The sequence below is a fragment of the Monodon monoceros genome, unplaced genomic scaffold, assembly GCF_005190385.1.
Source record: "Monodon monoceros isolate NGI ecotype Baffin Bay Population unplaced genomic scaffold, NGI_Narwhal_1 Super_Scaffold_12, whole genome shotgun sequence".
NCBI classification, from domain to species: domain Eukaryota; kingdom Metazoa; phylum Chordata; class Mammalia; order Artiodactyla; family Monodontidae; genus Monodon; species Monodon monoceros.
The window spans coordinates 57,655,477-57,681,287 of record NW_021703768.1 but is presented as its reverse complement, the minus strand read 5'-3'; the positions used below and the strand labels follow the sequence as shown (position 1 = coordinate 57,681,287).

At 46.2% G+C, this 25,811-nt stretch overlaps 1 protein-coding gene across 2 annotated transcripts; it reads right to left on the bottom strand.

Moving 5' to 3' along the window:
* Positions 1-11,055: 11,055 nt before the first annotated feature.
* TMEM171 (transmembrane protein 171) lies at positions 11,056-21,383 on the bottom strand. Of its 2 annotated transcripts, none has more exons than XM_029218092.1 (4): positions 21,246-21,383; positions 17,628-18,334; positions 13,569-13,710; positions 11,056-11,329 (listed from the first exon to the last, which is right to left on the bottom strand). In XM_029218092.1, exons 2-4 carry the CDS (start codon positions 18,265-18,267, stop codon positions 11,134-11,136), a joined length of 978 nt encoding a protein of 325 aa, XP_029073925.1. In that variant the 5' UTR covers positions 18,268-18,334; positions 21,246-21,383; the 3' UTR covers positions 11,056-11,133. The 2 variants fall into 2 exon arrangements, with proteins under 2 accessions (XP_029073925.1, XP_029073924.1); XM_029218091.1 differs by lacking the exon at positions 21,246-21,383 and adding an exon at positions 20,456-20,582.
* Positions 21,384-25,811: the final 4,428 nt, after the last annotated feature.

The window sequence follows — 25,811 nt, the reverse complement described above, 5'->3', positions numbered from 1 at the left end:
GTATTGTGATGTTTCCTTGTTGGTTTGATTTTGTGTTTTATTGGGTTGGCCAGAGGTTTGTTTGCTTTTTTCCATAAGACAGCTCTAGTAGCACTTAGTTGTCTTTAACTTCATTCAAAACAATTTTTTTAGATTGTATGTGACAGCTGTCATATCAGCGTGCATTTAAAAAATGACTTATCAAATTTGGTGAATTTTTGTGTAGCCATTTTAATAGTGAAAATGGAAGGAAAAAGCAACATTTTTGGCATATTATGCATTATTATTTCAAGAGAGGTAAAAATGCAACTGAAATGCAAAAAAAGAGTTGTGCAGTGTATGGAAAAGGTGCTGTGAGTGATCGAACGTGTCAAAAGTGGTTTACGAAGTTTCGTGCTGGAGAATTCTCGCTGGACGATGCTCCACGGTCAGGTAGACCAGTTGAAGTTAATAGTGATCACATCGAGACATTAAATGAGAATAAGCAACGTTATACCATGCGGGAGATGGCCAACATACTCAAAATATCCAAATCAAGCGTTGAAAATCATTTGCTCCATCTTGGTTATGTTAATCGCCTTGATGTTTGGGTTCCACATAAGTTAAGTGAAAAAAACCTTCTTGACCATATTTCTGCATACAATTCTGTACTTAAAAGTAATTAAAACGTTCCGTTTTTAAAGCAAATTATGACAGGCGATGAAAAGTGGATGCTGTATAATAATGTGGAACGGAAGAGATCGTGGGGCAAGCGAAATGAATCACCAAAAGCCACACCAAAAGCCGGTCTTCATCCAAAGAAAATGATGTGTATATGGTGGGATTGGAAGGGAGTCCTCTATTATGAGCTCCTTCCGGAAAACAAAACGATTAATTCCAACAAGTACTGCTCCCAATTAGACTAACTGAAAGCAGCACTCGACGAGAAGCGTCCGGAATTAGAAGATGCATAATCTTCCATCAGGATAACGCAAGATCGCATGTTTCTTTGATGACCAGGCAAAAACTGTTACAGCTTGGCTGGGAAGTTCTGATTCATCTGCCATATTCACCAGACATTGCACCTTCGCATTTGCATTTATTTAGGTCTTAACAAAATTCTCCTAGTGGAAAACATTTCAATTCCCTGGAAGACTGTAAAAGGCACCTGGAACTGTCCTTTGCTCAAAAAGATAGAAAGTTTTGGGAAGATGGAATTATGAAGTTGCCTAAAAAATGGCAGAAGGTAATGGAACAAAAGGGTGAATACGTTGTTCAATAAAGTTCTTGGTGAAAATGAAAAATGTGTCTTTTATTTTTACTTAAAAACCTAAGGCACTTTTTGGCCAACCCAATATATCTCTCTAATAGGTACAAGTAAAAAGTTACTTTGCTTGCCTCAAGAAAGAATTGAGTTAAATTAAAAAAAAAACAACCCCAAACTAGACTACAACCCAATAAATAATGAGCAAAGAATGTAAACAGATAGATCACAGAATAGTCAAAAAGCTCTTAACCTTTGAAAAGATTCTCAGTGTCACTCATAGGTAGAGAAATGTAAATTAAAACAGCCCCGAAATATGATCTCTTGCCTAGCAGATTGGCAAAAATCCAAAAGTTCGATTTGGACAACACACTCTATTGACGAAGCTGTTAGGAAATAGGCACTTTTACATATTGCTAATGAGACTGCAAAATGGCAGACACCTTATGGAGGAAAATTTGGCAATATCTAACAAAATTACGTATGCATTTACCTTTCAAAGTGGCTCATTTCTAGAAGTTTGCACTGAAGATGCACCTACTCAAATAAAAAACAACATAAGCACAAGGTTATTTATTGTGACATTATTTGTAATATTAAAAGATTAGGGGACTTCCCTGGTGGTGCAATGGGTAAGAATCTGCCTGCCAATGCAGGGGACACGGGTTCGAGCCCTGGTCTGGGAAGATCCAACATGCCGCAGAGCAACTAAGTCTGTGCGCCACAACTACTGAGCCTGAGCTCTAGAGCCCGTGAGCCACAACTACTGAGCCCAGGCGCCACAACTACTGCCGCCCACACACGTAGAACCCGTGCTCTGCAACAAGAGAAGCCACCGCAATGAGAAGCCCACGCACCGCAATGAAGAGTAGCCCTCGCTCATCACAACTAGAGAAAGCCCACGCACAGCAACAAAGACCCAACGTAGCCAAAAAAAAAAAAAAAAAGTTTAGGAACAACCTAAATGTCCATAATAGTTGAACAAACTATGGTATAGTCACATAACGGGGTACTATGTAGCTAATACCAAAAAAGATGAGAAAGATCTCTCCATATGGAATGATTGCCAGGAGGTATTTATTAGATGAAAAAAGCCAGGTGCACAATGTAAAATGGATGGCTAGTGGGAAGCTGCCGCGTAGCACAGGGAGATCAGCTCGATGCTTTGTGACCACCTAGAGGGGTGTGATAGGGAGGGTGGGAGGGAGGCTCAAGAGGGAGGGGATATGGGGATACATGTATACATATAACTGATTCACTTTGTTGTACAGCAGAAACTAACACAACATTGTAAAGCCATTATACTCCAGTAAAGATGTTAAAAAGAAAAAAAGCAAGGTGCTGAGCAGCATATATGAGTATATAAATAAAGAAATAGATATATAAAATACTATATGTTACTATATATAATATATATTATATGCTATATATTAGTATATATTGTAATATATTGGCATATTATATACCATATATTAGCATATGTATTATTATATGTAAATATAGATTGTATATATGTACGTACATAGATATAGATATATATGTAGATATATATGTGTATATATGCATATATATACACGTGTATGTATATACACATATACATATATATACACATATATATCAACAAAGAAACACTGGAAATATATACCTGAACCTAATCAAAATAATGATGACCTAGAAGGGGTGGATGGAACAGGGTAGATAAGAAAGGGGTAGAACCAAGACTTTTTTAGCACATCGTTTCAAATAGTATATGTTTTATGTGTTCAAAAATTAAATTAAAATTAATCTTAATACTGAATATTAACGGGAATAAATGACCCTAATTGTATATCAAATCAGTAACATAAAAGCAAAGAAAAATAATTATCTAAATGACTTTCAACACAGTACTCTAAGTTTACATATGTGCTTAAGTGAGATATATTTTAAGGATCTAAAAACTTCAAAAAATCTTTTACTTTGCTTAGTAGTTTTTGTTTTTGTTTTTTTTGTGGTACACCGGCCTCTCACTGTTGTGGCCTCTCCCGTTGCGGAGCACAGGCTCTGGATGCGCAGGCTCAGCGGCCATGGCTCACAGGCCCAGCCGCTCCGCGGCATGTGGGATCTTCCCGGACCGGGGCACGAACCGGGAGTCAGGCAGGCAGACTCTCAACCACTGCGCCACCAGGGAAGCCCTACTTAGTAGTTTTAATGGTAGTAGTATTGAATTGTAATTCAAACAGAGAAAGAATTCCAAAGCCAGCAACCTACTATGGAAAGAGGAGACCCTTATAGAAACTGGACTGCAATTCTGGCTTTTTTCCAGAGCAGAAGGGCACTCCAGAGATGCGCTAGGACAGGAGCAGTGCAGCGACCTGCCCAAGGCCACACACGTCTAACCAGGTGTGAAGTTCCCGCCCTAGCACACAGCCATGAAGGACACAGACCCTTTGAAGGACATCAGGCTCTGTCAGATTCCACCCGTGGATTGCAAACAACTGTTAGTGTTCATGGAGTGGCAGCGGGAAAGCAGCTCAGCCTGGTCTGGCACCTGCAGAGCTGTGCTCTGGTTCCCACCCTGCAGACTCCTATGGGAAAACTCCAGCTGGACAAAAAGGGCTGAGAGAGCAGAGCTTCAGGGCCTGAGGAAGGAAATCTTGGAGCAACTTAGCACCTAAAGGCCCGAAGGAAGGCAGGAGCACCAGAGAGTGTCTGGTGGGGCCTGGGAGACCTGACAGACGGGAAGTGATTACTTCCTACATGGGGTCTGGGCCACCAGGAGGACCCTGAGCTTGAGGAAGAGCCATAACCCTTGTAGAGACCAGGACCTCCCCAAGCCTCTCCATCCTGTGGAAGAGACAGGCCTCTGCCTCTGTGAAAACTCCTAATAAATAAGCCATTTGACCACCCAGCACCTGTAGGCAGGACTCACTCACTCATTCAGAGGCCTTTAAGGAAAAGTCTTACGAGTGATTTGGCACAGGACAGCAGTGGTGGCTCATCCACGCCCACCAAACTGGCCTGCCCAGCTTCCGCACCTTCAGGCCTGAGCAGCCTCCGGGAGAACACGCAGAGCAGTTAAATCACCGTCTAACTAACTGCCTTCCTCATCAGGTTGCTGTCTGCCACCCTGCCCCATCCGGGAGTGAGGGCATGAAGTCACCCTGCACTCCCAGCATTGGCCACACCCAACCAGAGGGCTGGGCACCCTGCTGAGCGAAGCAAGACACAGAGAGCCTATCCAAGCAGTCCCATGCTTCGCTCAGCAGGAATCTCCGACCCCCGCCACCCCCGCCAAAGCATTCCTTACTAGCGGCGAAAGCTGCATCGATATCATCCCCTTTGTTCCTGTTGGGGTACTCAGATTGGTGGCAGCATGGATGATACTCCAGGAATTCCAGGTATGCAATACCCCAGGAGGGCTCATGGCATGAAGCAGCCCAACCATGCATGGTTGCCCACTAACAGTGGGAGGACATTTCACCCCTCCGGCCCACTCACCACCCTCTCAGTGTGCTTCCCAACCTCTCTTTCCTTTGGAGAAGCTTCTACACCAGAGGCTCAGGGATCTGCGTTTCCTGTGTCCAGGGTGGCAGCTGGCAGAGCCCAGCCCACCACACTGACTGGTCCATCAGGGGCTGGAAGGCACTGAGAGGAAGGGGCCCTGTCTGAGGCAGTTTTCAAACTTCTGCCCACTTGGACAATCTCAAGCATTTTCCATTTCAACCCAGCTAGTGTTTTCCTCTACTCTGCCTTATCCTGATAAACGTCTTTGATGCTTCCAGTTGTAGACATGTAGCCATTGACCTCTTCCAACACAAAACCATGCCTTCCTTAAAAAATGAGTCCAGATTTCCCCAGTCTGGAAATACAGGAGGAAAGGGCAGGTGACATGACCCTGCCTTTGTTTCCACACTCCCTTGGGGCTCTCTCATGAATCACGTGCAGAGTTGCCTAGAAGGCTAGCACTGGGCATTTGTGTGAAGCCCCCATCAGCACTGGGGTCTAACTGGGGACCCACATCCTACCCCTCAAAGACCTTTAGCACAGGCTGGGATGTGTAAACAGGACCCTCCAGAAGGCCTTGAAGTCACAAACAAGGAACTCATAATCCCAGATAATCTAGCCCACAAGGTGCTGCCTCCAGTTTCCCTCTGTTGTCCTCACAGGAAGTGTTTCCCAGATTCCCAGACAATAAACTTTACCCCCCCTGGAGATTAGTCCAGTCTGAAATGGGACTCAGGAATTTAACTTTTTCAACAATCATCTTGATTCTTATCATCATGGATCCTTGCAGTTCCAACCAAACTACCATCTCTCTTCTGCCCACCTAAGGCTGCCTTCTGAGGTCTACTTCCTATCTCTGGATGCATTCCTTTCCTGTGACCTTCCCTGGAATAATGACCCCCTTCAGGAGAAACCCACCACTCACATGGCCTCAGTCCTCTACATATTAACTAGAAGGCCAACAGTCACATCACACAAGGTTGTCACAGAGCCCACCTTAACTTTTGTTTTTTAATTTTTTAAAAATTGAAGTACAGTTGATTTATAATGTGTTAATGACTGCTGTATAGCAAAGTGATTCAGTTATACATATGTACACATTCTTTCTTTAATATTCTTTTCCATTATGGTTTATCATAGGATATTGAATATAGTTCTCTCTGCTATACAGTAGGACCTTGTTGTGTATCCATTCTATACATAAAAGCTTACATCTGCTAACACCAACCTCCCACTTCATCCCTCCCCCAACCCCCTCCCCCTTGGCAACCACCAGTGTGTTCTCTACATCCGTGATTCTGTTTCTGTTGCATAGATAGGTTCATTTGTGTCATATTTTAGATTCCACATATAAGTGATATCATATGGTATTTGTCTTTCTCTTTCTGACTTACTTCACTTAGTATGATAATCTCTAGGTCCATCCATGTTGCTGCAAATGGCATTATTTCATTCTTCTTTATGGCTGAGTAGTATTCCATTGTATATATGTAACACATCTTCTTTATTCATTCATCTGTTGATGGACATTTAGGTTGTTTCCATGTCTTGGCTATGGTGAATAGTGCTGCTATGAACACAGGGGTGCATGTATCTTTTTGAATTATAGTTTTGTCTGGATATATGCCCAGGAGTGGGATTGCTGGATCATATGGTAATTCTATTTTTAGTTTTCTGAGGAACCTCCATACTGTTTTCCACAGTGAGAGCACCAACTTACATTCCCACCAATAGTGCAGGAGGGTTCCCTTTTCTCCACACCCTCTCCAGCATTTGTTATTTGTAGACTTCTTGATGATGGCCATCCTGACTGGTGAGAAGAGGTACCTCATTGTAGTTTTGATTTGCATTTATCTAATAATTAGCAATGTTGAGCATCTTTTCATGTGCCTACTGGCCATCTGTATTTCTTCTTTGGAGAAATGTCTATTTAGGTGTTCTGCCCATTTTTGGGTTGGGTTGTTTGTTTTTTTGTTGTTGAGTTGTATGAGCTGTTTGTATATTTTGGAAATTAAGCCCTTGTCGGTCTCATTGTTTGCAAATATTTTCTCCCATTCTTCAGGTTGTGTTTTCATTTTGTTTATGGTTTCCTTTGCTGTGCAAAAGCTTGTAAGTTTGATTAGGTCCCATTTGTTTATTTTTGTTTTTATTTCTATTTCCTTGGGAGACTGACCTAAGAAAACATTGCTATGATTTATGTCAGACTGTGTTTTGCCTATGTTCTCTTCTAGGAGTTTTATGGTGTCATGTCTTATGTTTAAGTCTTTAAGCCATTTTGAGTTTATTTTTGTGTATGGCGTGAGGGAGTGTTCTAACTTCATTGATTTACAGGCAGCTGTCCAGCTTTCCCAACACCATTACTGAAGAGACTATCTTTTTTCCATTGTATAATCTTGCCTCCTTTGTAGAAGATTAATTGACCTTAGGTGTATGGGTTTATTTCTGGGCTCTCTATTCTGTTCCATTGATCCATATGTCTTTCTTTGTGCCAATACCATACTGTTTTGATTACTGTAGCTTTGTAGTATTGTCTGGAACCTGGGAGGGTTATGCATCCTGCTTTGTTCTTTTTCTTCAGGATTGCTTTGGCAATTCTGGGTCTTTTATGGTTCCATATGAATTTTAGGATTATATGTTCTAGTTCTGTGAAAAATGTCATGGGTAATTTGATAGGGATAGTGTTAAAGAGGCCAACTTTAAATGCCCTTCTCCTCACCCCACTCCAACTTTTCAGATGGAAGTTGGATGCACACATACTTACCTTCCCCCTCAGCTTTCATCCTCTGAAAACTGTTCATTGGCCTGCCCATTCCTCCATAGCTCATAGAAATACCAAAGGGACCTTACCTTGTCCCTTCAGTTTCATTAGAATTTGTTGATTGGGTTAGTCCACTTAACTGATCTCCAGGGGAGGACAAAGATATCACAAGAAGTGGTTTTCATAGTGTAGAGGCAGCATGGTAGTACCTGGCGTGGGTAGTTCCACCTGAAGTTGCCGACCTCATCACTATTTTCATACCTCCCAATGCCACAGGAGGAAAATCTGGAGTAAGATTTCTTATGCTCCTGATAACATTTGGTGTTCAAAACAATACATGAAAAGATGCTCAACATTATCAGTCATTAGGGAAATTGAAATCAAAACCATAATGAGATACCACTTTGTACTCAGGTGACAATAATAATAACAGAAAATAAATGGTGGTGAGGATGTGGAAGAATTGAACTTTTGTACAGGGCTGGTGGGGATATAAAAAGGTGGAGCCTCTGTGGAAAACAGTGTTCAGTTCCTCAAAAACTTAAAGTTCACGTATGATCCAGCAATTCCGTTTCTACGTATGTACCCATAAGAGTTGAAAACAGGTACTCCAACAAATACTTGTACATGAATGTTAATAGCTACACTATTAACTATTTGGGACTGGAGCCCTGAAATGCAACACTCTCTGCAGGTACTTTGTGGGAATTTTGAACACGACCTCTGGCCAAATGGAAGTATATGATGCTGAATTGTTCAATATGCAGCTGCTGTTTTCCGATGAATCAGTTCAGAGTGAATCGACACTAGAGAGTCACACCAAATCTTTTAGAGAAAAGATGGATTCTTGCATTGAAGCCTTTGGTACCACCAAACAGGAGCGGGCTCTGAACTCCAGGAGAATGAACAAAGTTGGCAGTGAATCTTTGAATAGTGCAGTGGCTAAAGCTGCAGAGAGTATAATTGATACAAAGGGCGTGACTGGTAAGCAGCTGGAACTTGGGGTAAGAGGCTGCTGGTAGAAACAGCTTTCGCTTCTCTTGAGATCTTTCACCTGCCCCACAGATGGAAATGATTGGAGTTAGGGCTGGATTCCTTCCTGCTTCTCCCTGAGGGCCTTCTTAGGAGCAGACTCTGGAAATCATAAGAAACATCTGACATGGCCTGCTCTCAGTGAGCTCACAGTCGAGTAGAGGAGACAGACATGGGAACAGTTATGTGCCCTCTGTGTCCTTGGTGCCAGGGCTACAGCCTGCAGGGCAGAAGAGGGAGACGGCCTCAAGTCTCTGTGAGTTACAGGGAGGTTTTAGTCAAAAAGTCTGATGTGATGATGAACTAGCCTCTAGAGACACTTTGAGGTCACTGGATCTTTTTCTTTTCCTAAATTCTTCAGCAGCTTGAGTATTAAATTGTATTATTTAAAAAAAAAACAGCTGCTTTAAAAAAAGCACGTGTCTCACTACAGCCAGATGGCTGACACAACCCAAATGCCCATCGTGAATACACTGTGGCACATACATACGTGGAATATTATTCAGCTCCAGAAAGGAATGAAGTACTGATACACATTACAACGTAGATGAATCTCTAAAACAGCACGCTAAATGAAAGGCAGACACAAAAGTTCACATATTGTATGATATGACTTATATGAAATACCCAGAAAAGGTAAATCTACAGAGACAGAAGCAGATTGGTGGTTGCCAGGAGGTAGGGAGGAGGGAGGGAGTGGGGAGTGACTACGCACTAGGTATGGGGTTTTATTGGGGGTGATGAAAATATTTTGGAATTTGATCGAGGTGGTGGCTGTACAACGTTGTGAATTTAACGAATGCCACTGAATCGTTCACCTTAAAATGGTTAATCTTATACGATTAATTTCACATCAAAAAAAATTTAACACATATAAAGAAAATAAGCAGCAGACCACCAGATGGGTTTTCAGAAGCTACCATCCTTTGCCAGAACCTTGATAGGCAAAGAATGCATCTTCGTATGACTAAATGATTCGTCCCAGCTCAGCTGCCCACGATTCAGTTCTGCAATAAACATCTCACGCTTGCGGACCCCTTTCATTGTTGTGGCTTCGTCTGTCCCCACTTGGCTGAATACTGCGGAGACTGATGGAGGTAAGGCAGACTTCCCCAACCAGAAGGTCCAACTTATACCTAAGCATTGCTAACAACTGCCATTTAAGTTTACCAGCATATAATAGTAAAATGACCAGTTACAAACCCTAGCTTTGAGCCATTAAAAATGCTCTTGATTATATATGAGAACTCGTAAGTGTTTAATTCTACTTAGAAGTTTCAGCTTAATCATTTTAAGCAAATAACAGAAGGAAGTGGTGATAATCTACCCTTTGTTCTAATATTAAAATGTGAATAATTAACCTTCCAGGAAAAAAAAGAAGCAGAATTTTAAGAGCAGTTCAGTCTAATAAATGTCCAGTTTAGAAATAGGTCAGTCCTTCTGGTACAGACTGTTACTCCTGATTTATTGCAGTGGCAATTCCCATGAAATCAGTCATTACTTCAGTTAAACTATTGGAGCATTAACACCTTTAAATTCTGCTTTCAGGCACTTAAATGCTGGATAATACTGATTTTTATGGGGATGATGGCTTGTGGTAAAAGGCCTAAAAAGTTCATTTTTGCTACATCAAATTTTGTTAACAAAAATGCTAAGTTCCTACAGAATTTATTTTTTTCCTACAGACTTTATTTTTTTTCCTACAGACTTTAGATTCTAAAAATCAGTTTTTCCTGGGTAGAACTGATAATACTTAGTGATTATTTTTTAAGGTTTATATCTAGAAGTAAATAAATATTATTGCACCCAACTATACAAACACTTTTGTTCAGCAATAGCTTCATAAGAATAAAAGTTGGTGGTCCAGACAGTCGGGCACCTTATAGTACAGAAAGACTCATCCCTCATGAACCTCTCCAGGGGAAATCTAGTTACCAAAGTGCCCCAAGAAATTTCTTCTCCAAAAATGTCACATCACTATAAGAAGGCTTTAGGATATCAGTATGCTGGTAACTGCCCCAGTGAAAATTACCTAGTTACCCTAACTACCTTCTTTCAGAATGAAAAAAAAAAAGAAAAAAGGAATAGGGAAAGGAGGAAAAAGGAGGAGAGGGAGAAGAAAGGGAAGAAGAGGTGCAAGAAATAATAAAGAAATGAGGAAAGTAATCTGGTTTCTCTGCCCCAGAAGCAATGAACATTGGAAACCCAATGGGCCAAGCTAAACATTAACCAGTACTTTTGGTTGGCCTTTGACAGCACAGGGTAGAGATATGCACCTCGCTTTCAGAAGCTAGCTAGATGGGTTCAAAGCCCAACCTCACCATTTAGAAGCAATGTGACCTTGAATAAGTTAATGAGCCTTTCTGAGCCTCTGCTTTTTCATCCACCAATGCGAACGATCCCACCCACCTCCCAGAGTAGGAGGCCTCAATGAGAGAAGCATCTTAGATTCCCAGCCAGAGGCACGCTGCCTCTCCTGTGGTCTGAAGCATTGACAGCTTAATCTGGAAGGTTTGTTATTGATGTTGATACTACACCAGGAAGTCAGGACATAGCCGATTCTATTGTATTTTTTATTAGAAAAACAAATTAAATAGTGATTGATTCTATAAAAAATTGAACTGGAGTCCATGGCTCATGGTGGGGAAGGCTCAGAAGATGGAGACAAGGATGTGGGGACGGCAGTTTCTTTTTCTTCATATCTGGGAGGCAATTCGGATGAGAGACAGGGAGTGTGTGAGGTCTCAGAGGATGAAGCAGTCCCAGAAATAGTATATATAGATTCACAGTCTCTCTCAGAGGCTGCGCCTTGGCCCTCAGGAGTTGGGATCCTATGAAGAAGGAGAGAGAACATGAAAGGGAGCAGAGGGACTCAGTCACATGCCTTAACTACCAGGTTCTTTTCACATGTTTAATTAGATGCATTTGGAAACATTTGCAAGGGTCTCCAGAGTAATTTCTTCCATATTCTATTCTGCATAGATATGTTTTGATTTCTTACCCCTTCCTGTCCTTAGAGCTCATGGTTACTTTAAGACTGTCTCACTCCTGTTGTCATTCCCCTTGTCATTGAAAAGACGTAGAGTACAAACACATAGCTGCCTTCCGAAGAGAACATGCACACCCACAGTTACTCTTCTCTGCTACTTCATCTTCTGAGACAGCTAATGGAAGGCAGACAAACTTATGCAAAGAGAAAATTAAATCATTAAGCCAAAAACTTGAAGGAAGGCAGGAAGACGTACTGGTTAATGGAGTGGGGTCTAGCAAAGGGCAGACCTGCATCTGAATTTCCACTCTGCTGCTTTCTAGCTGTCTGATCTCAGGCAAGTTACTTAACCTCTCTAAGCCTCAGTTTCCTCATCTGTAAAATGGGGATGATGACAGTGCCTACCTTCTAAGTAACTATGAGAATGACCTGAGGTAATGTAAGAAAAGGCAGACTCTGGCATAGCAACAGCCGTAGGAGTAGTTTTTAGTAGCCGTAGAAATAGACATTTATTTTAGGGCTCTGGGAAGTTCATCATTGGAGAAAAGAATACAAAAATTCACTAAGAGAATTCTACAAATGTCCAGAACCTAACCTCCCTTTCACCCACACAGGGGAACTCCTGCATTCATCCCTGGTCAGATCTCCAGCTCATCACCCGGTTTGAGGTACAAGAACACGTGCCGTGAAACATGAATGACCAGGTATGGCAGCCCCCGTCCCTAGCACACTCGTGACATCTCTCAGGTCCTGCTTCTCACTGCTTTCAAAAATGCACGTGTCTCAGTGTCTCAAAAGCCACTTTTCACTGAGGCCTGCTTTTCCCTGTGAGATTTTCCACTGATCCTACCTTCACTTCCTACACCCTGGTTTCCCATGTGGGAAGGTGCAGAGCCTTTTCCAGCCCTGCTCGTCCCTGACGCTTCCCAGAACTCCTTCCTTTCATGCCTTCCCCGCCCGTGGATTCTCCACAGGCCTCTGTCACCTTGCCCTCTTGGTTTCAGCAGCCTCTTTGCCATTTCATCTCCAGTACCCCATCTCTCTCCCAAGACCTGGCCCATCCGGTCTAGCTCAAAGGCCCACACCTCGCTCTCCCTCTACTGCAAGCCAGCTCACCATCTTCTCCCACTTACACAGGCCCCGTCTCTGTCTTCCTCAGTCAGGGACATTCCCTGTCCCTGTCACTCCCCCTTGACATCATCATCTCCGCTCTTCATCCCTGTCGTCCTCCAGAGCAGACATCCTCACACACTCCTCCCTTTCTGACCACCCCAGTCCCAGGCTCCTGTTACCTTCAGCCTGTCCATGAGAGAAGGCTTCCTCTCCGGTCTGGTCACCCCCAGCCTTTCCCCAGCACGAGCTGTGCTAACCACTGCTCGGACCCTGTTGCCGTGACTCCACAGCCTTCAATGGCATCCCTCTGCCTCAAGGAAAAACACTTATATTTACACTGTTTAATCTGACGCCAGGTACGCCTCCAAATTTGTGGCAAAGCATGGGGGATGGGGATGGGAATCTCGTATTTCTCTTCGGTCAATCTGAGAAGGCTCTGAGGCCCAGGGAACAACTTAATATTGAGGGGAGAAGCCTGGCGTGGTCAAGTCAGGGTGCAGGTTGATTTTAGCCGGCCACTCAAGTATCTCCATTAGATACTGAAATGCTCTGGAGGAGTACCTGCTGGAGGTCCCCTGGGACCCTCACCCCTCCCACAGTCTAAAGCAGCAAAGCCTAACCTAGCAGGGGCCTCCTGAGTTCTGCTCCAGCGCTCGGGATGGCTGATGGGTTTGTGCAGCATTTTGAGGATCAGCCCTGCTAGGACCACATAAAGATGCCTGGAGAAGGCTTCATATGAACCCGGCATAACCACTTTTATAATTTTTAACTCATGTGCCGCCCAAAGTTTCCTGAAAAGTACTAGGAATATTAAGGCAATGATTCTGGCACAATGTCCGCCAAAAAGATACTCACACTTGGATGGCTACACCTCTACCATAGCCTTAAAGCTGATTTGGCCTGAACGTAGACATAGGCCTGAAAAGGTTAAACTTCCCTACTCTTGACGTTCAAACGGAAAGTCTTACCTATAGTTAAAAATACTGTAATATGAAGGTGGATTTTCATTTGGGAGCCAACTGTCAGCCCCAGGACTCCGAGTAGCTGCAGAAACTGAAGACTCAGGAAAGTAAGGTGGTGGAGGAGGTGGGAATATGATCACGGCATCACCTAAGGAAACACAACATTTCATTGATGATAGATGAGTACTAAATGCAAGCAAATGAGCAACAGCCAAAGAAATTAATTATATATTTGGCCCATCTATAGAAAAGGTCAAAACACCAGAATTTAAAAGTGAGCCTATCCAACTTACAGAGACGGAGAGCAGAGGTTGCCAGGGGCTGGAGGCTAGGGCGACTGGACTTAGTGTTTAATGCAGGCGGGGTTTCTGTTCAGGATAATGAAAAACTTCCGGGAATTGATCATGGTGGTGGCTGTACAACATGGTGAATGTACTTAATACCACTCTACACTTTAAAATGATTAAACGGGTAAATCGTATGTTGTCTATTTTGCCACATGAAAAAAAAAAATAGTGGGCCTATATTTCATAGCAAGTCTGAGCTAAAGCATTTCTGTGAAGCATTTGCTAACAATGTTCCTTACCTCCCCTGGGATGTCTGCTGCTACAAAGTTTTTCTCGTTTTCTACTTACAGTTTTAATTCTTCAAAAGTTAGCTGTTGGATAAAGTGCCTCCACTCCTCAAATGCAGTTTCAACTCTGAACAAATGCCAGTACAGCCACAATACAGCCCATCATCCCTATTTCCATAGTTGTGGTTTATGCATTTGAAGAGTTTTTTTATCTACCAACGTTTCTTCCAAGCTTTACAAAAGAAAGTCAAACTCAAAGAAAAGCTAGGGGTTTTCTTGTTTTGTTTTGTTTTGTTTTGTTGCATTTCTGTTGGTACTGTTCACTCCAGAAGACATCCCTGCGTTTGGGCGAGGAGAACTGGGGACCAGATGCAAGCTCTAATTTGATTCCAACACAAAATGTACCAGATGAGTTGCCCAGAACCTTCTAGACATGAGGTCTGAGGGTGGCCTCTGATAAGCTGGCAACACCAAATGACAGCTCAGGAAGAATGAAAGAGGAAAGAGGACTTTACTTCCCTGCAGGGAGGAGATGGTTTGTACTGGTAGCAGAGCTGATGCTCACCTAGGTAGCTGCAGGGTTCTCTAGAGTTACCGGGGTTCCACTTGCCAGTTCCCACCAAGCGTGGCCCTGAACAAGTTACGTGCCCTCTCTAGGCCTCCCTCAGCCACCGCACCTGTAAACGGCAGGCTGTAACTGTACCTGCCTCAGAGGACAGGTAGGAGGGCTGGATTTGCGCGCGGGGTTAAAACGGTGCTGAGCACGGAGCAAGCTCTCTCAACTGTAACACATCCTCAGAGGGACTTTCTTCACAACCACCAGCAAGTGGCACCTATGTGCATGTCTGAAGAAACATTCCCGACTGGCAGTCTGGCCAGTGGTTCCACTCTCCACCTTGCTGCCTCGGTCGCCGCCCCAGAGGTAACTTAGCCCTGCAGAAAATGCATTAACTCCATCTCTCCTTCTGCAAGGAGATGGCGGTTCAAGCTTTTAATATACATCGCTAACCGAAGCTGGAAAAAGCATAGTGGTGGTCTTGGGATTCTCATTTAATTTTTTCAGAAGGTCTTCGTAGGTCAGAGGAAGGTAGGTTGAATGTTCACTTTAATTACACATTGTAGGACAAAGGATCTGGAAACAAGCCTCTAAAGCAGGCTGATCACCTATCAAACGCAGACAAGGAAGTACTCAGAGTCTCCAGTTATCTCTGAGGCTTAGCCACCCCTCTGCCAGGTCAGCTCCTAGCACTCCTGCTCTCCCCGGAAAGTCCCACGCCCCGGGGGTTTCCCTTCCACTATGTCCTGAAAGACTTGATGTCCTGTGTGAGTTGACCATACACCTGCTTGTGCATCCAGGGTCCAGCACTAGGTGTGCCCACAATGCAGATATCATGCATCTTGGTTTCTCTCTTCTGTCTTCCATTCTGGGAAGAGCTGCATTCTGGCACTCAGCCAAGGACTGCCTCTTATCACCCCAATTTCCCTCACAAGGCAGAACTGACCATTGACAGACAATGCCTGGAGTCTTAACAACTGTGCTAAAAGGCATGATTTCTAACAACGTAAACCCTATTCCATAATACCAAAGGAGAGAAAGACAAGGTGCCAGATTTTCACAGGTTTGATAGGACTTAAACGGTTACGTGGAAAAGATTTGAAACTATGCAGTGCCAACATCAGGACAGAACCGCCCAGGAGTCACTCCAGCACAAGCCCTGCTCCCTACCAGCCCCCATTCCAACCACCAGGAAGAAAGCTGGGCCCCAAAACTCCCGGATAGTAAACCCAAAGGGCACACCTTGAAATGCTCCCAACTAAGTGGAAGCCCGTGAGTGTCTCATGAGAGTATTTACTTGGACCCCACTGTGTTCCCTGAAAGAACTAAGAACATCTGTAATATTGGGTGAGCCCTTTCGTCATGTAACAACAACCCAGGACACCTGGTGAAGGATGAAGCCTGCAGAAACAGAATTACAGCAAGTGCCTGGGGAGGGCGCTATGCAAGGGCCATAGCATACGCATGCCCACCGCCTCCGTTAGGATCCTGGCTCTGCCACTTGCTAGTTTGTGACGCTGGGCAAATTACTTGGGATCCCTGACCCTTGGTTTCTTTATCTTTAACATGGAGACACTAAGAGCATCTGCCTCAGTGGATTGTTGTAGGTGTGAATGAATTTCACACAACAGGCCCTTGACGAGTACACGCTAAAATACACCTAGATGGGTATTTGGCCCAAGAATAAGCCCTATATATTTGTTTGCTATTATTAACACATAACTAATATTGATGTTGTCACCATAATTATATAAACACACAAATAAGGAAGTTGGGAGCTTCAACCCTGGCTGAACACAAGGATCGTCTGTAAATCCATCTGCCCTTCCTTTCTCAGGCCAATACCATGCAAGGTCCACAGCCCAGGGAATCCCCACAGTGAGTACCGCCAGCTCGACAGACAGCCCCACCCGTGAGAAACATCTCACTCGCCACCTTCCTTCCCTGTTCCTTCCACGGTTTCTGCTCTGTAATCCTCTTTGCCCGCCCAGCCTTTTACATGTTAAGGCTGTGGCTTCAGAGTGGGAGACTGAAATAAAACAGTGATTTGCAAAAATGAGCAGCGGTGGGGGTGTTTTGTCTGTGTGAACGTGAGGCCAAAGCTACTGGTATGGTTCTGTGGGGACCTGACTCTGGGAAATGGTGATCCATCTCTTCTGCAGATCCCTGGGGACCCAAAGGGACACTCTGTAGGCACTCCATGGAGGAAAGAAGCGACAGGTGCTGTCATATTTCATCTTTGTCTATGCCACTGCTTCCAAACCTTGCTCCGACCCTGAAGCCAAGGATGAAATTGCAGAAAATGAAGAATGATGCAGAAAACGGTACAGAAGACTCCCTCAAAACATGGAAGACCAATGGACTTGTGACAGACTCAGAACCCTAGATATTAGTGCTGTCAGGAATCTTAGAAATGCAGTGCCCATTTTATAAATACATAAAGTAAGGCCAGGAGAGGTTCAGGACTTCCAAAGACAGCCAGTCAGAGATGAGAACCCACATTTCCAACAACCAGAAGTGCCATAAGTGTTTGGTGTGAGAATAACAGGGGAAACAGGGTCACTTGGCAGGTACCTGAGGTTTTAGAAGGCTCCCAGGCTTTCCTCAAGGATCCTCTCACTTTCCTCTTTATTTGCTCTGTGACCTTAGTCAAGGTCACAAGTTAATGTCCCAATGCTTTTGCTAGATAATAAGGAACTGCTGGGAGGAGATGATGTGCTCAAGGATTCTTATGGGGATAAGTACAGCAGCAGAACTGTGTCTGTGTGCGTCTGCGTGCGTGTATGTGTGTGTGAGAGAGAGAAACACACACAGGGACAGGGACAAAGAGAGAGAAGGAGAAAGAGAATCTAGGCCAGACCCGGGAGCAGCTCAGTGAAGCCTTGATGCTACAGCCATGGTGATATGAACAAGAACAGGAAGGACAGCCACCCACCTACAGTGACCTGGACGGGCTCCATGTTCTGGGTCTGTCTCTCTTCACTTTCAGAAGCATCCTGGCCCACATTCGAGTTGCTTCTCTTCTTAACATGGGCAACCACGAAGAAACACAATCCCACAAGCACAATCAAGGGTCCCAAGATCTGCAGGGACAGGAATCCACAGATCTGGGGCTCTGAGTCAGCAGTGTCTGTCTCATTCAGCGGTTCCTGCACCCAGTCTGAGCCACACCCGGGGACCCAAATGCCCAGTACACTGATGAGCATACCACTCGTCAGGAACAGAAACCCAAAGATGAGACACTGGACAAACTGGCGGCTCTCCCCACAGAGGAAGGCTCGGTCGGAGGCCCCCTGGTTGCCTCGCAGGCGCTCCTCACTTCGCTGAAGTCGTGCCCGGGAGCGGGCCAGGACCACAGCCCCCAGCCCAATCACGGCACACGCGGGCCCGGAGATCTTCAGCACCATGCTACAGTCTGGGAGGGTTTCGTATTGGCATGCCTGGAACCCAAAGATGGAGAGCAGGACTCCCACACACAGCAGGATGGCACCGATGACAAAAAGGAAGAAAATGAGCTTGGTGACACGCCTGTCTCCCTGGACCCCATCTGGCTCGGCAGCAGCTGCAGGAGACATGGCCAGAAGAGGCCACTTCCCTGAGGTGGGTGGGATGTGTTCCTTCCCTTCAATGGTTTCAACAACTCTGCAGACATAACCAAACACCAAATTAAAGTGGGCGCAGGTGTTCCTGACCCGCCCTGTTCTTTTTCCCAGATCACACTAGGATGAAATCACAGGGAACAGAACTTTGTGCAACTGATACACTGTAGTACAATGAACTGGTTCATGAGTCAGAGGAACTGGCATTCAGAAACTCCTGAACATGTAATTTTATAAAGATATGCAAGAAGGGCAAATGCAATTACCATGCACCTAAGAGTATCTTGAAAAATCAAAACCCATGCAACAAAAGTAAATGGGTGTGGCTTTTCCTGTTATGAGTCTTAACAGACTCACTTCCCCAGGCCAAAAAAACCCAAAACCCAAAACATAAAAACAATGGTGAGTGAAAGAAGAACCACAGGGATTGTTTCTGATTTACAAACATCCCATATTTCATCACAGCTGCTATGAGTATTTCCAAGTCGGTAAATTTTCGTTCAGTACCTAACTTTCCATTTCCTATTTTAGACTGCAGCAACTTTCCATTCCGTGCTTTATCCTAAGGCTACATCTACAGGAGACCCAAGTTTCAACTGAATGGGAAGGCGGTTCAGGAACACGTGAGTTTGGTGGATTTTTAAGTTAATTCTGTCAAAATGTGACTCTTGAGTTCTCAAACAGGCACACATTGGGGCTGCCCTGAAATCTGGTGGCCTGGCTGCTTGGTTCTGGTATAACCCAGGGGGGTCTGGTAGCACCTGTCCCTCAGGTGGGCAGGTGGCCTCTTGCTCACCCTCTTCCGTGGTGCCACCCACTTACACAAAAAGGTTTAGACCCAGTTAAAAATAAGCAGCCGATAAAATCACCAGTTACAAAACACTAAACAGCAATAGAACTTGACTTTGAAAAAAGAGTATACATGAAATCAAGTGGCAAAGCACCTTCCATAAGACCACCCAAGCCCGGTACTTCAAGGCTCTCATATATTAAATGTATCCCGAGCAGTGGGTAAAGAATTGTCTACCTTACACACCCTGAATTTATTATCCAGTTATCTTGTCTTACTCTAATGAATGGAATATTTTTCCAGGACCCTTCAAGTTGGGGCACTCAAAAAGACAACCCAAGTGTAAAGAACATTTTCACTTGCTCAAGGAAAGAAAACTTTTAAAATCTTTTGTGCCACTTGCATCCATGGTCACGTGAAGGAGCTCAAGATTGAGTCGCTAAAGCCAAGGCCATCTTGACAAACCCAAATCATGTCCAGGTAGGGTCAGGTTAGGTAAAGAAAGGAAACAACTGGTCTTATGCTAGGAAGTGCTTTTCCAGGGAAAAGTAAGATACAATCAGAAGGAAGTTGGAGAAAGAAGGAAATAGAGGTGGGAAACAAGCTTCCGTGTTAAACTTGGACAAACTATATTTATGAAGATGTAATTAAGCGGAAACAAACATTTAAAGTATTGCACTAATTAAAAAAAATTCTGAGTCCTGTAACATCTTTTGCTGGTCTGAAGATATGACTGAGGGGTGACTGTCTGCCACAAAGTCCTATCAATTCATTGGACCTTGGATTGAGACCTGGACTTTGTCGTGAGTCACAAGGCTTCAACTGCCTTAAGGCAAATTCCCCAATACTAGTAAAGCCTAAAACTGGATTCGTAGCTTCCTTTCCATGGACTAGTGGGCTCAGCACCTGGCATAGGTGTTCACCCCCATCCAAAATAGTATGTGGGTAGTTCGCTCTCTCCCCCCCCCATAGATGCGCTCACAAACTGACTCAGAGACATCTGCACTAAGAGGAGATTAAACCTTTTCCAAATACCAACCTACATTTCATTTCCCCAAAGCCAAATTCACCTCCCCAACGCTGTTTCCCAAAGGACATTTCCAAATCAGCAGCATGTCACCACGTCCAAAGCTGTGTTTGGGTACTGACGCAGAGAGGCACAAGTCCTTTACGGGAAAGAGCCTGGTGGGTTTAGAGAGCCGGAGCGCAACACCAGCCCGCAGAGCTCGGCGCGCGGCCCCCGCGGGCGCAGGTGCAGTGCGGCTCCTCCGCTCCTCGCTCCCAGCCTGGCCCCCAAAGCTCAGTGCCCGTCCCGCGGCCCCAGAGCGCGGGCTCCCGGGGTGCAGAGGAGCGCGGGGGGCGGGGAGCGCTTACCTGAGGCTCCGTCCTGCGAGGGCGCTGTCTGCGCCGGCAGTCGGCGGGCAGCGCGGCGCCCGCCTCCACCCGCGGCCTCCCGGGCAGCGGGCCGCACCGCACACTCCCACCTGTGTGTCCCGGCGCAGAGGGCGGGCCGCGCGGTGTTTACGGAGGAGGCGTCGCCGGCGCGGGCAGGGCAGGGCGGACTGGCGGGAGCTGGCCGCCGCCGGGTGCTGCCCTTCGGGGTCCAGAGGCGCGCCCGGCTCCGGGGTGGAGAGCGCGGGGCGGCGGACCGGGCGGCTTCCGCGTCCGTAACCGTGCGCGCGAGGAATCCGGGAAAATGCCCCCCCCTCCGCCTCCTCCTCCTCCTCCTTGGCCCGTGGCCCTGCGGGCACGGGGCGGCAAGTTGGGATTCTCCTGGCTGTCTCAACTCGCGAGGCGACGGTCGAGGTCCGGGCGGCGTGAAGGGAGCCGGTTCCCTTCCGGGCCGAGAGCCCAGAATTTGGGCCGGGGCTGGGGAAGAAAGGGCAGCGCCTGCCCCCCTCTTCGGTGTGGCCGCCACCCAGGCAGGGGTCCCCGCGTTCCCGCCGCCGCGCCCTCTGGGACGGGTGCACCCGGGGACCTGTGGCCCTTCTGCCGCTCCAGAGACCTTGGCTGGGGTCACTGGGGCTAGCCCCTCGCCGCGAGCTCCCCGACGAAGAGGTTATAGAGACACCAGGTCACAGAAACGTGCGCTCCATTAGCGTGTGAGGCAAGGGTCGTACATGCCCGAAGCGTACAGGCATCCGGTCCTAGCTCCGAGACTCACACGTATGGTCGTCATGGTATTCGCAGTCCCGCGTTGCCATCGAACCCCTTCCTGGTTCTCAGTCGCTAATGATTTGCCGGACTTAAACTGCTCACTTTCTCTGCCCTTGAACTGGGCGTTTTGGGATGGGTTTGCTAATCCCCGTGCTATTTGTAACCTGCCCCGTGACACGTGACATGGAATCAGCTGTGCCAGTTTCCACACCAGAGGTCAGGGCGCTGTGAAAGGTGAGTCAAGAGCTCAGCCCAAAGTGGGGAGCGCCATGAGCCCTGCGGCCTTTCCCATCCCTGCCACTTCTCCCTGGAGTCCTATCCACTTTGCCTGAAATCAGCCCAGTCAAGAGTTAACGCCAACTGCCTTAACCTTTTGGAAGCAAGAACACCTTGCATACCTGATACAGCAAGTTGTTCCCAGTCGTTTTTCACTGCAGTAAAGAATGAGTTGGCTTAGCTGATTACAGAAGGGAGAAGGAGACTGAAAGAAGGGCTCACAGGGAGGCAAACAGGGAAGGGTGTCCACCTGGGTTCTGCAGGTTGGCGGGCTGGGTGGGTAAGACAGGGCTTCGTAAGGGAAGCAGACTGGGCAGGGTCTAGTGGGAGGGATTTGCTGGGCCGCTTGCCCCAGTGGCCAAAGATTATTACTATCTTGAATATCAACACCGCTTGCTCTGGGCCAGGTTCTGTGTTGCCTGCTTTACCTACATACAGCCTGTGGTTCTTCACTGTGTGTCTCCAGCAACTCAGAGAAGGTTGCAGGCAGAAGGCAATAGGGGAGCTAAAATGGTCATTTTTCAGCTGTGGAAACCACAGCCCAAAGATGTAAAGCGATCTCCACAGATGGTTAATGTGGAGCAAGGGCCTGAACCAGGCTGACTGTTCCTCCTGGGTACGTCTGTCACCCAAAGGACACACAATGCCACAAACTCAGAAAATGTCTTTTTATCATGTGGCATTTTTATCCCTGCAACAGAACAGACGCTGTATCCCAAGGACATTGTGGCAATCTGTGTCCGGGTGGAGCTATCCTGGTCAAAGTGTCAGATTATACCACCTGCTGGAAGGGCCTCAGAGCACGCCCAGCTAACGAGCAAATAACCAGCAGTGGCGATCACACAACAGCAGCGGGCACGCAGCTTTCCAAGAACGCAGCCCTGACTATAGGATTTGCCTCCCTACACAGGCCTGCTAGCAATTCCTTTCTGTACAAGGGGGTTTCCTTTTGTTTTCCCTAATCATTCTTTCCTTCTCCCCTATTTGAAACTCCGTCTCTGGCCACGTCATGTGCGGACCTGCAAGGGCCCTGTTGATACAGCTGCCCCTCTGGTGCCACATGACTGCAGGCTGGCCACACATGACAGATTTGAATGTACTGGCACCAAGGACAATCAGATTAGCCTCCACTTGGGATGTCTGCCACTTGAACTGTTTGTGTCTTTTGGAGCCTGTTTGACTAAATTAAACTCCTTGGAAACCAGTCATTGGTCATGTATGAAAGACATACCCACCAGCATTCAAGGTGCTTGTCCTTTGTAGCAGACCTGTTCTTAAGAAAGAGACTGAGTGACCTTGTCACTATCTAAAACCTGGTGGCCTTTTCCAGCCCATGTGGTAGTGAAAAAAGATCAGCCCAGGCCAAGTCCTTAGAAAAATAGCATCAGAGCAAGCATAAAAAATGGATGAATCTTGAATTCAGGAAGTGAATATGGAGGGTAAAGCTGAGGAATGCAGCAAAAGCTTGAGAGGAATGAGAAAGCAAGCATATTGATTATCTATCATTACATAAGAAATTATCCCAGAATATAGAGCTTTTTAAAAAATTTATTTATTTTATTTATTTATTTTTGGCTGCGTTGGGTCTTCCTTGCTGTGCGTGGGCTTTCTCTAGTTGCGGCGAGCGGGGGCTACTCTTTGTTGCGGTGCGCGGGCTTCTCACTGCGGTGGCTTCTCTAGTTGTGGAGCATGGGCTCTAGGCGTGCGGGCTTCAGTAGTTGTGGTGTGCAGGCTCAGTAGTTGTGGCTCGTGGGCTCTAGAGCACAGGCTTGGTAGTTGTGGCGCATGGGCTTAGTTGCTCTGCGGCATGTGGGATCTTCCCGGACCAGAGTTTGAACCCATGTTCCCTGCATTGGCAGGCAGATTCTTAACCACTGTGCCACCAGGGAAGCCCCCAAAATGTAGAGCTATAAACAACAAAGATTTATTCTCTCACAGTTTCTGAGGGTCAGGTGTCTGGGAATAGCTTAGTGGGGTTGTTCTGGCTTGGGATCTCTCATGAGGCTGCAGTCAAGCAGTTTGCTGGGGCTGCATCATCTGAAGGCCTGACTGGGGCTGGAGGACCTGTTTCCAAGGTGGCTGTCCCCCATGGCTGTTGGCAGGAGGCCTCAGGTTTTCACTATGTGAACCTCTCCACAGAGCCGCTTGAGTGTTCTCATGACATGGCAGCTGGCTTCCTCTAGGGTGAGTAATCCAAGAGAGAGCAAATGAGGAGGAAACTGTAGTGCATTTTATGACAGTCTCTGAAGTCCCACACCATTGCTTCTGCTTTACTCTAGTTCTTAGGATTGAGTCACTAAGTCAAGGAGAGAGGGATTAAGCTCCACCTCTTGAAGGGGAGAGTATCAAAGAATTTGTGAACATATTTTAGAACTGCCACAGAGAACTGTGGTGATATTTGGGGGAAGAGGGGAAGAGCACTTCAGGCAGAGAAAACAGCAAGTGCAAAGGCCCTGAGGCAGGAGCAGGCATAGCATATTCAGGGAAGAACAAGAAGCCAGGGTTGCTGGAGTAGGTAAGCAAGGGAGAGTGGAATAGGAGGAGGTCAGTAGGGCTTGGTGGGCCACTGTAAGTCCTTTTTTATTTCTGGCTGTGCCACGCCACTTACAGGATCTTAGTTCCCTGACCAGGGATTGAACCTGGGCCCTCAGTAGTGAAAGTGCGGAGTCCTAACCACTGGACTGTCAGGGAGTTCCCTGTTGTAAGTAACGTTGAGTAAGATGAGCAGCCTTTGGAGGGTTTTTTAGCTGAATGTGATGTGATCTGACTTATTTTAAAAAAGAAAACAGAGGCTTCTGGGTGAGCATAGCCAGAGGAGGAGGAAGTAGAGATGAAGAGACCATTTAGGAGACTATTATAAATAACCTGGGAGAGAGATGATCGTGGCTTTTGTTTGAAGGTGATAAACACAATTGGATTCTGTATATATCTCATATAATACATCTCGAAGATAGAGTCAATGGGGTTTTCCATGGACTGAATGTGGGTTTTGACTCCAAGGTTTTTGACCTGAAGAACTGGAAACATGGTTCTGGCATTGACCGAGACTAAAGGCAGGACAAGTTTGAGGGGGAAGCTTCACAGTTCGGTTTGGGACATGTTAACTTTGAGATGTCTCCTAGACACCTGAGTGGAGAAGCTGAGTAGGCAATGGAACATATAGGCCTGGAGTTCAGGAATTCTGGAAGGAACAATTTCCTGTGGTCTGCCAGTGACGTTTATTACAAAATCAAGAGGGCTGGGCCCATCCTCTGGAAGAGTTTACACATGTATATGTGGCTACTGAGGGCTCCAAGCAGGCATAAAGCAAGGGGCAGACTGATGCCTGACACTCCCCGGGGCACTGCCAACCTGGAGAAGCAGCTCAGGACAAGTGATTGGCTCAGGGTTCTAGAATTCAGTACGGCCATTTTTCAGGACTCACAAGACTGCAGAAAGACAGTCCATCAGTTGAGTCTGCCAGCTTCTGGTTTCTCGTTTCTCTTTTGGTTGTTCTCTGGTTCTGCCCCCAATTAACCTTGGCACCCAGAGGCATGCATTCCTTTCTTCCAATTCCTGACATTTCTTGAGCCTCCCCCGGGGCTGGTGTACACGAACTTGCTCTCGAGTGCTTGGTCTTGGATCCACGTGTCAGCTAATATTCCCAGGACTCCCAGTGATGCTTTTGAACCGCACTGGGCCTCCTCCAGCTGCCTAGCCCTGCAGAGGGCGCTGCAGTCAGGGGAGGCCGAGGTTCTTGGGGCATTTTCTTCTGCCCCACCCTGAAGTTAGATGTAGACCTGGGGCCTGAGAACTATGTCTGGGGTGGGAATGACTGACTTAGCAAGCTTGAGTTGAGAGTTTCGATTTGGCCCCTTAGCTGACCTCAAGTGCAAAGATGAATTTTTTGCAGTCATTGTATTGCCTGGATTGGTGCTGTTGATTTTGTGTGGCTGATAACAGCTCCGCTTGAGTGTGGCTAGTCAGAGCCAAGGGTGTGGAGCACAAGGAGTTGTTTGAGACAGAATGAAAGTGAGGATTTGCCACTTGGTCTTATCAGCGGAGGCCTCCACACTGTTGAGGGAGGGAGACCCCTTCAACAGAGGTGGCAGCATCTGGGCAGCAGACTAGAGGAGACCAGTGTGTTGACAGTAAGAAGTCTATGGAAATGCAGTGGTCTCCTGTCTCCTGGCATCTACTGTTGGCCCCGTCAAACACCTACAGCTCACTGGGTCCCAAAGAATGAATCATTCTTCCCGGCATTTATAAAAAGGGGATGAGTCAGACCCCAGTTTAGATCTTGGCTTTGCCGTTTACT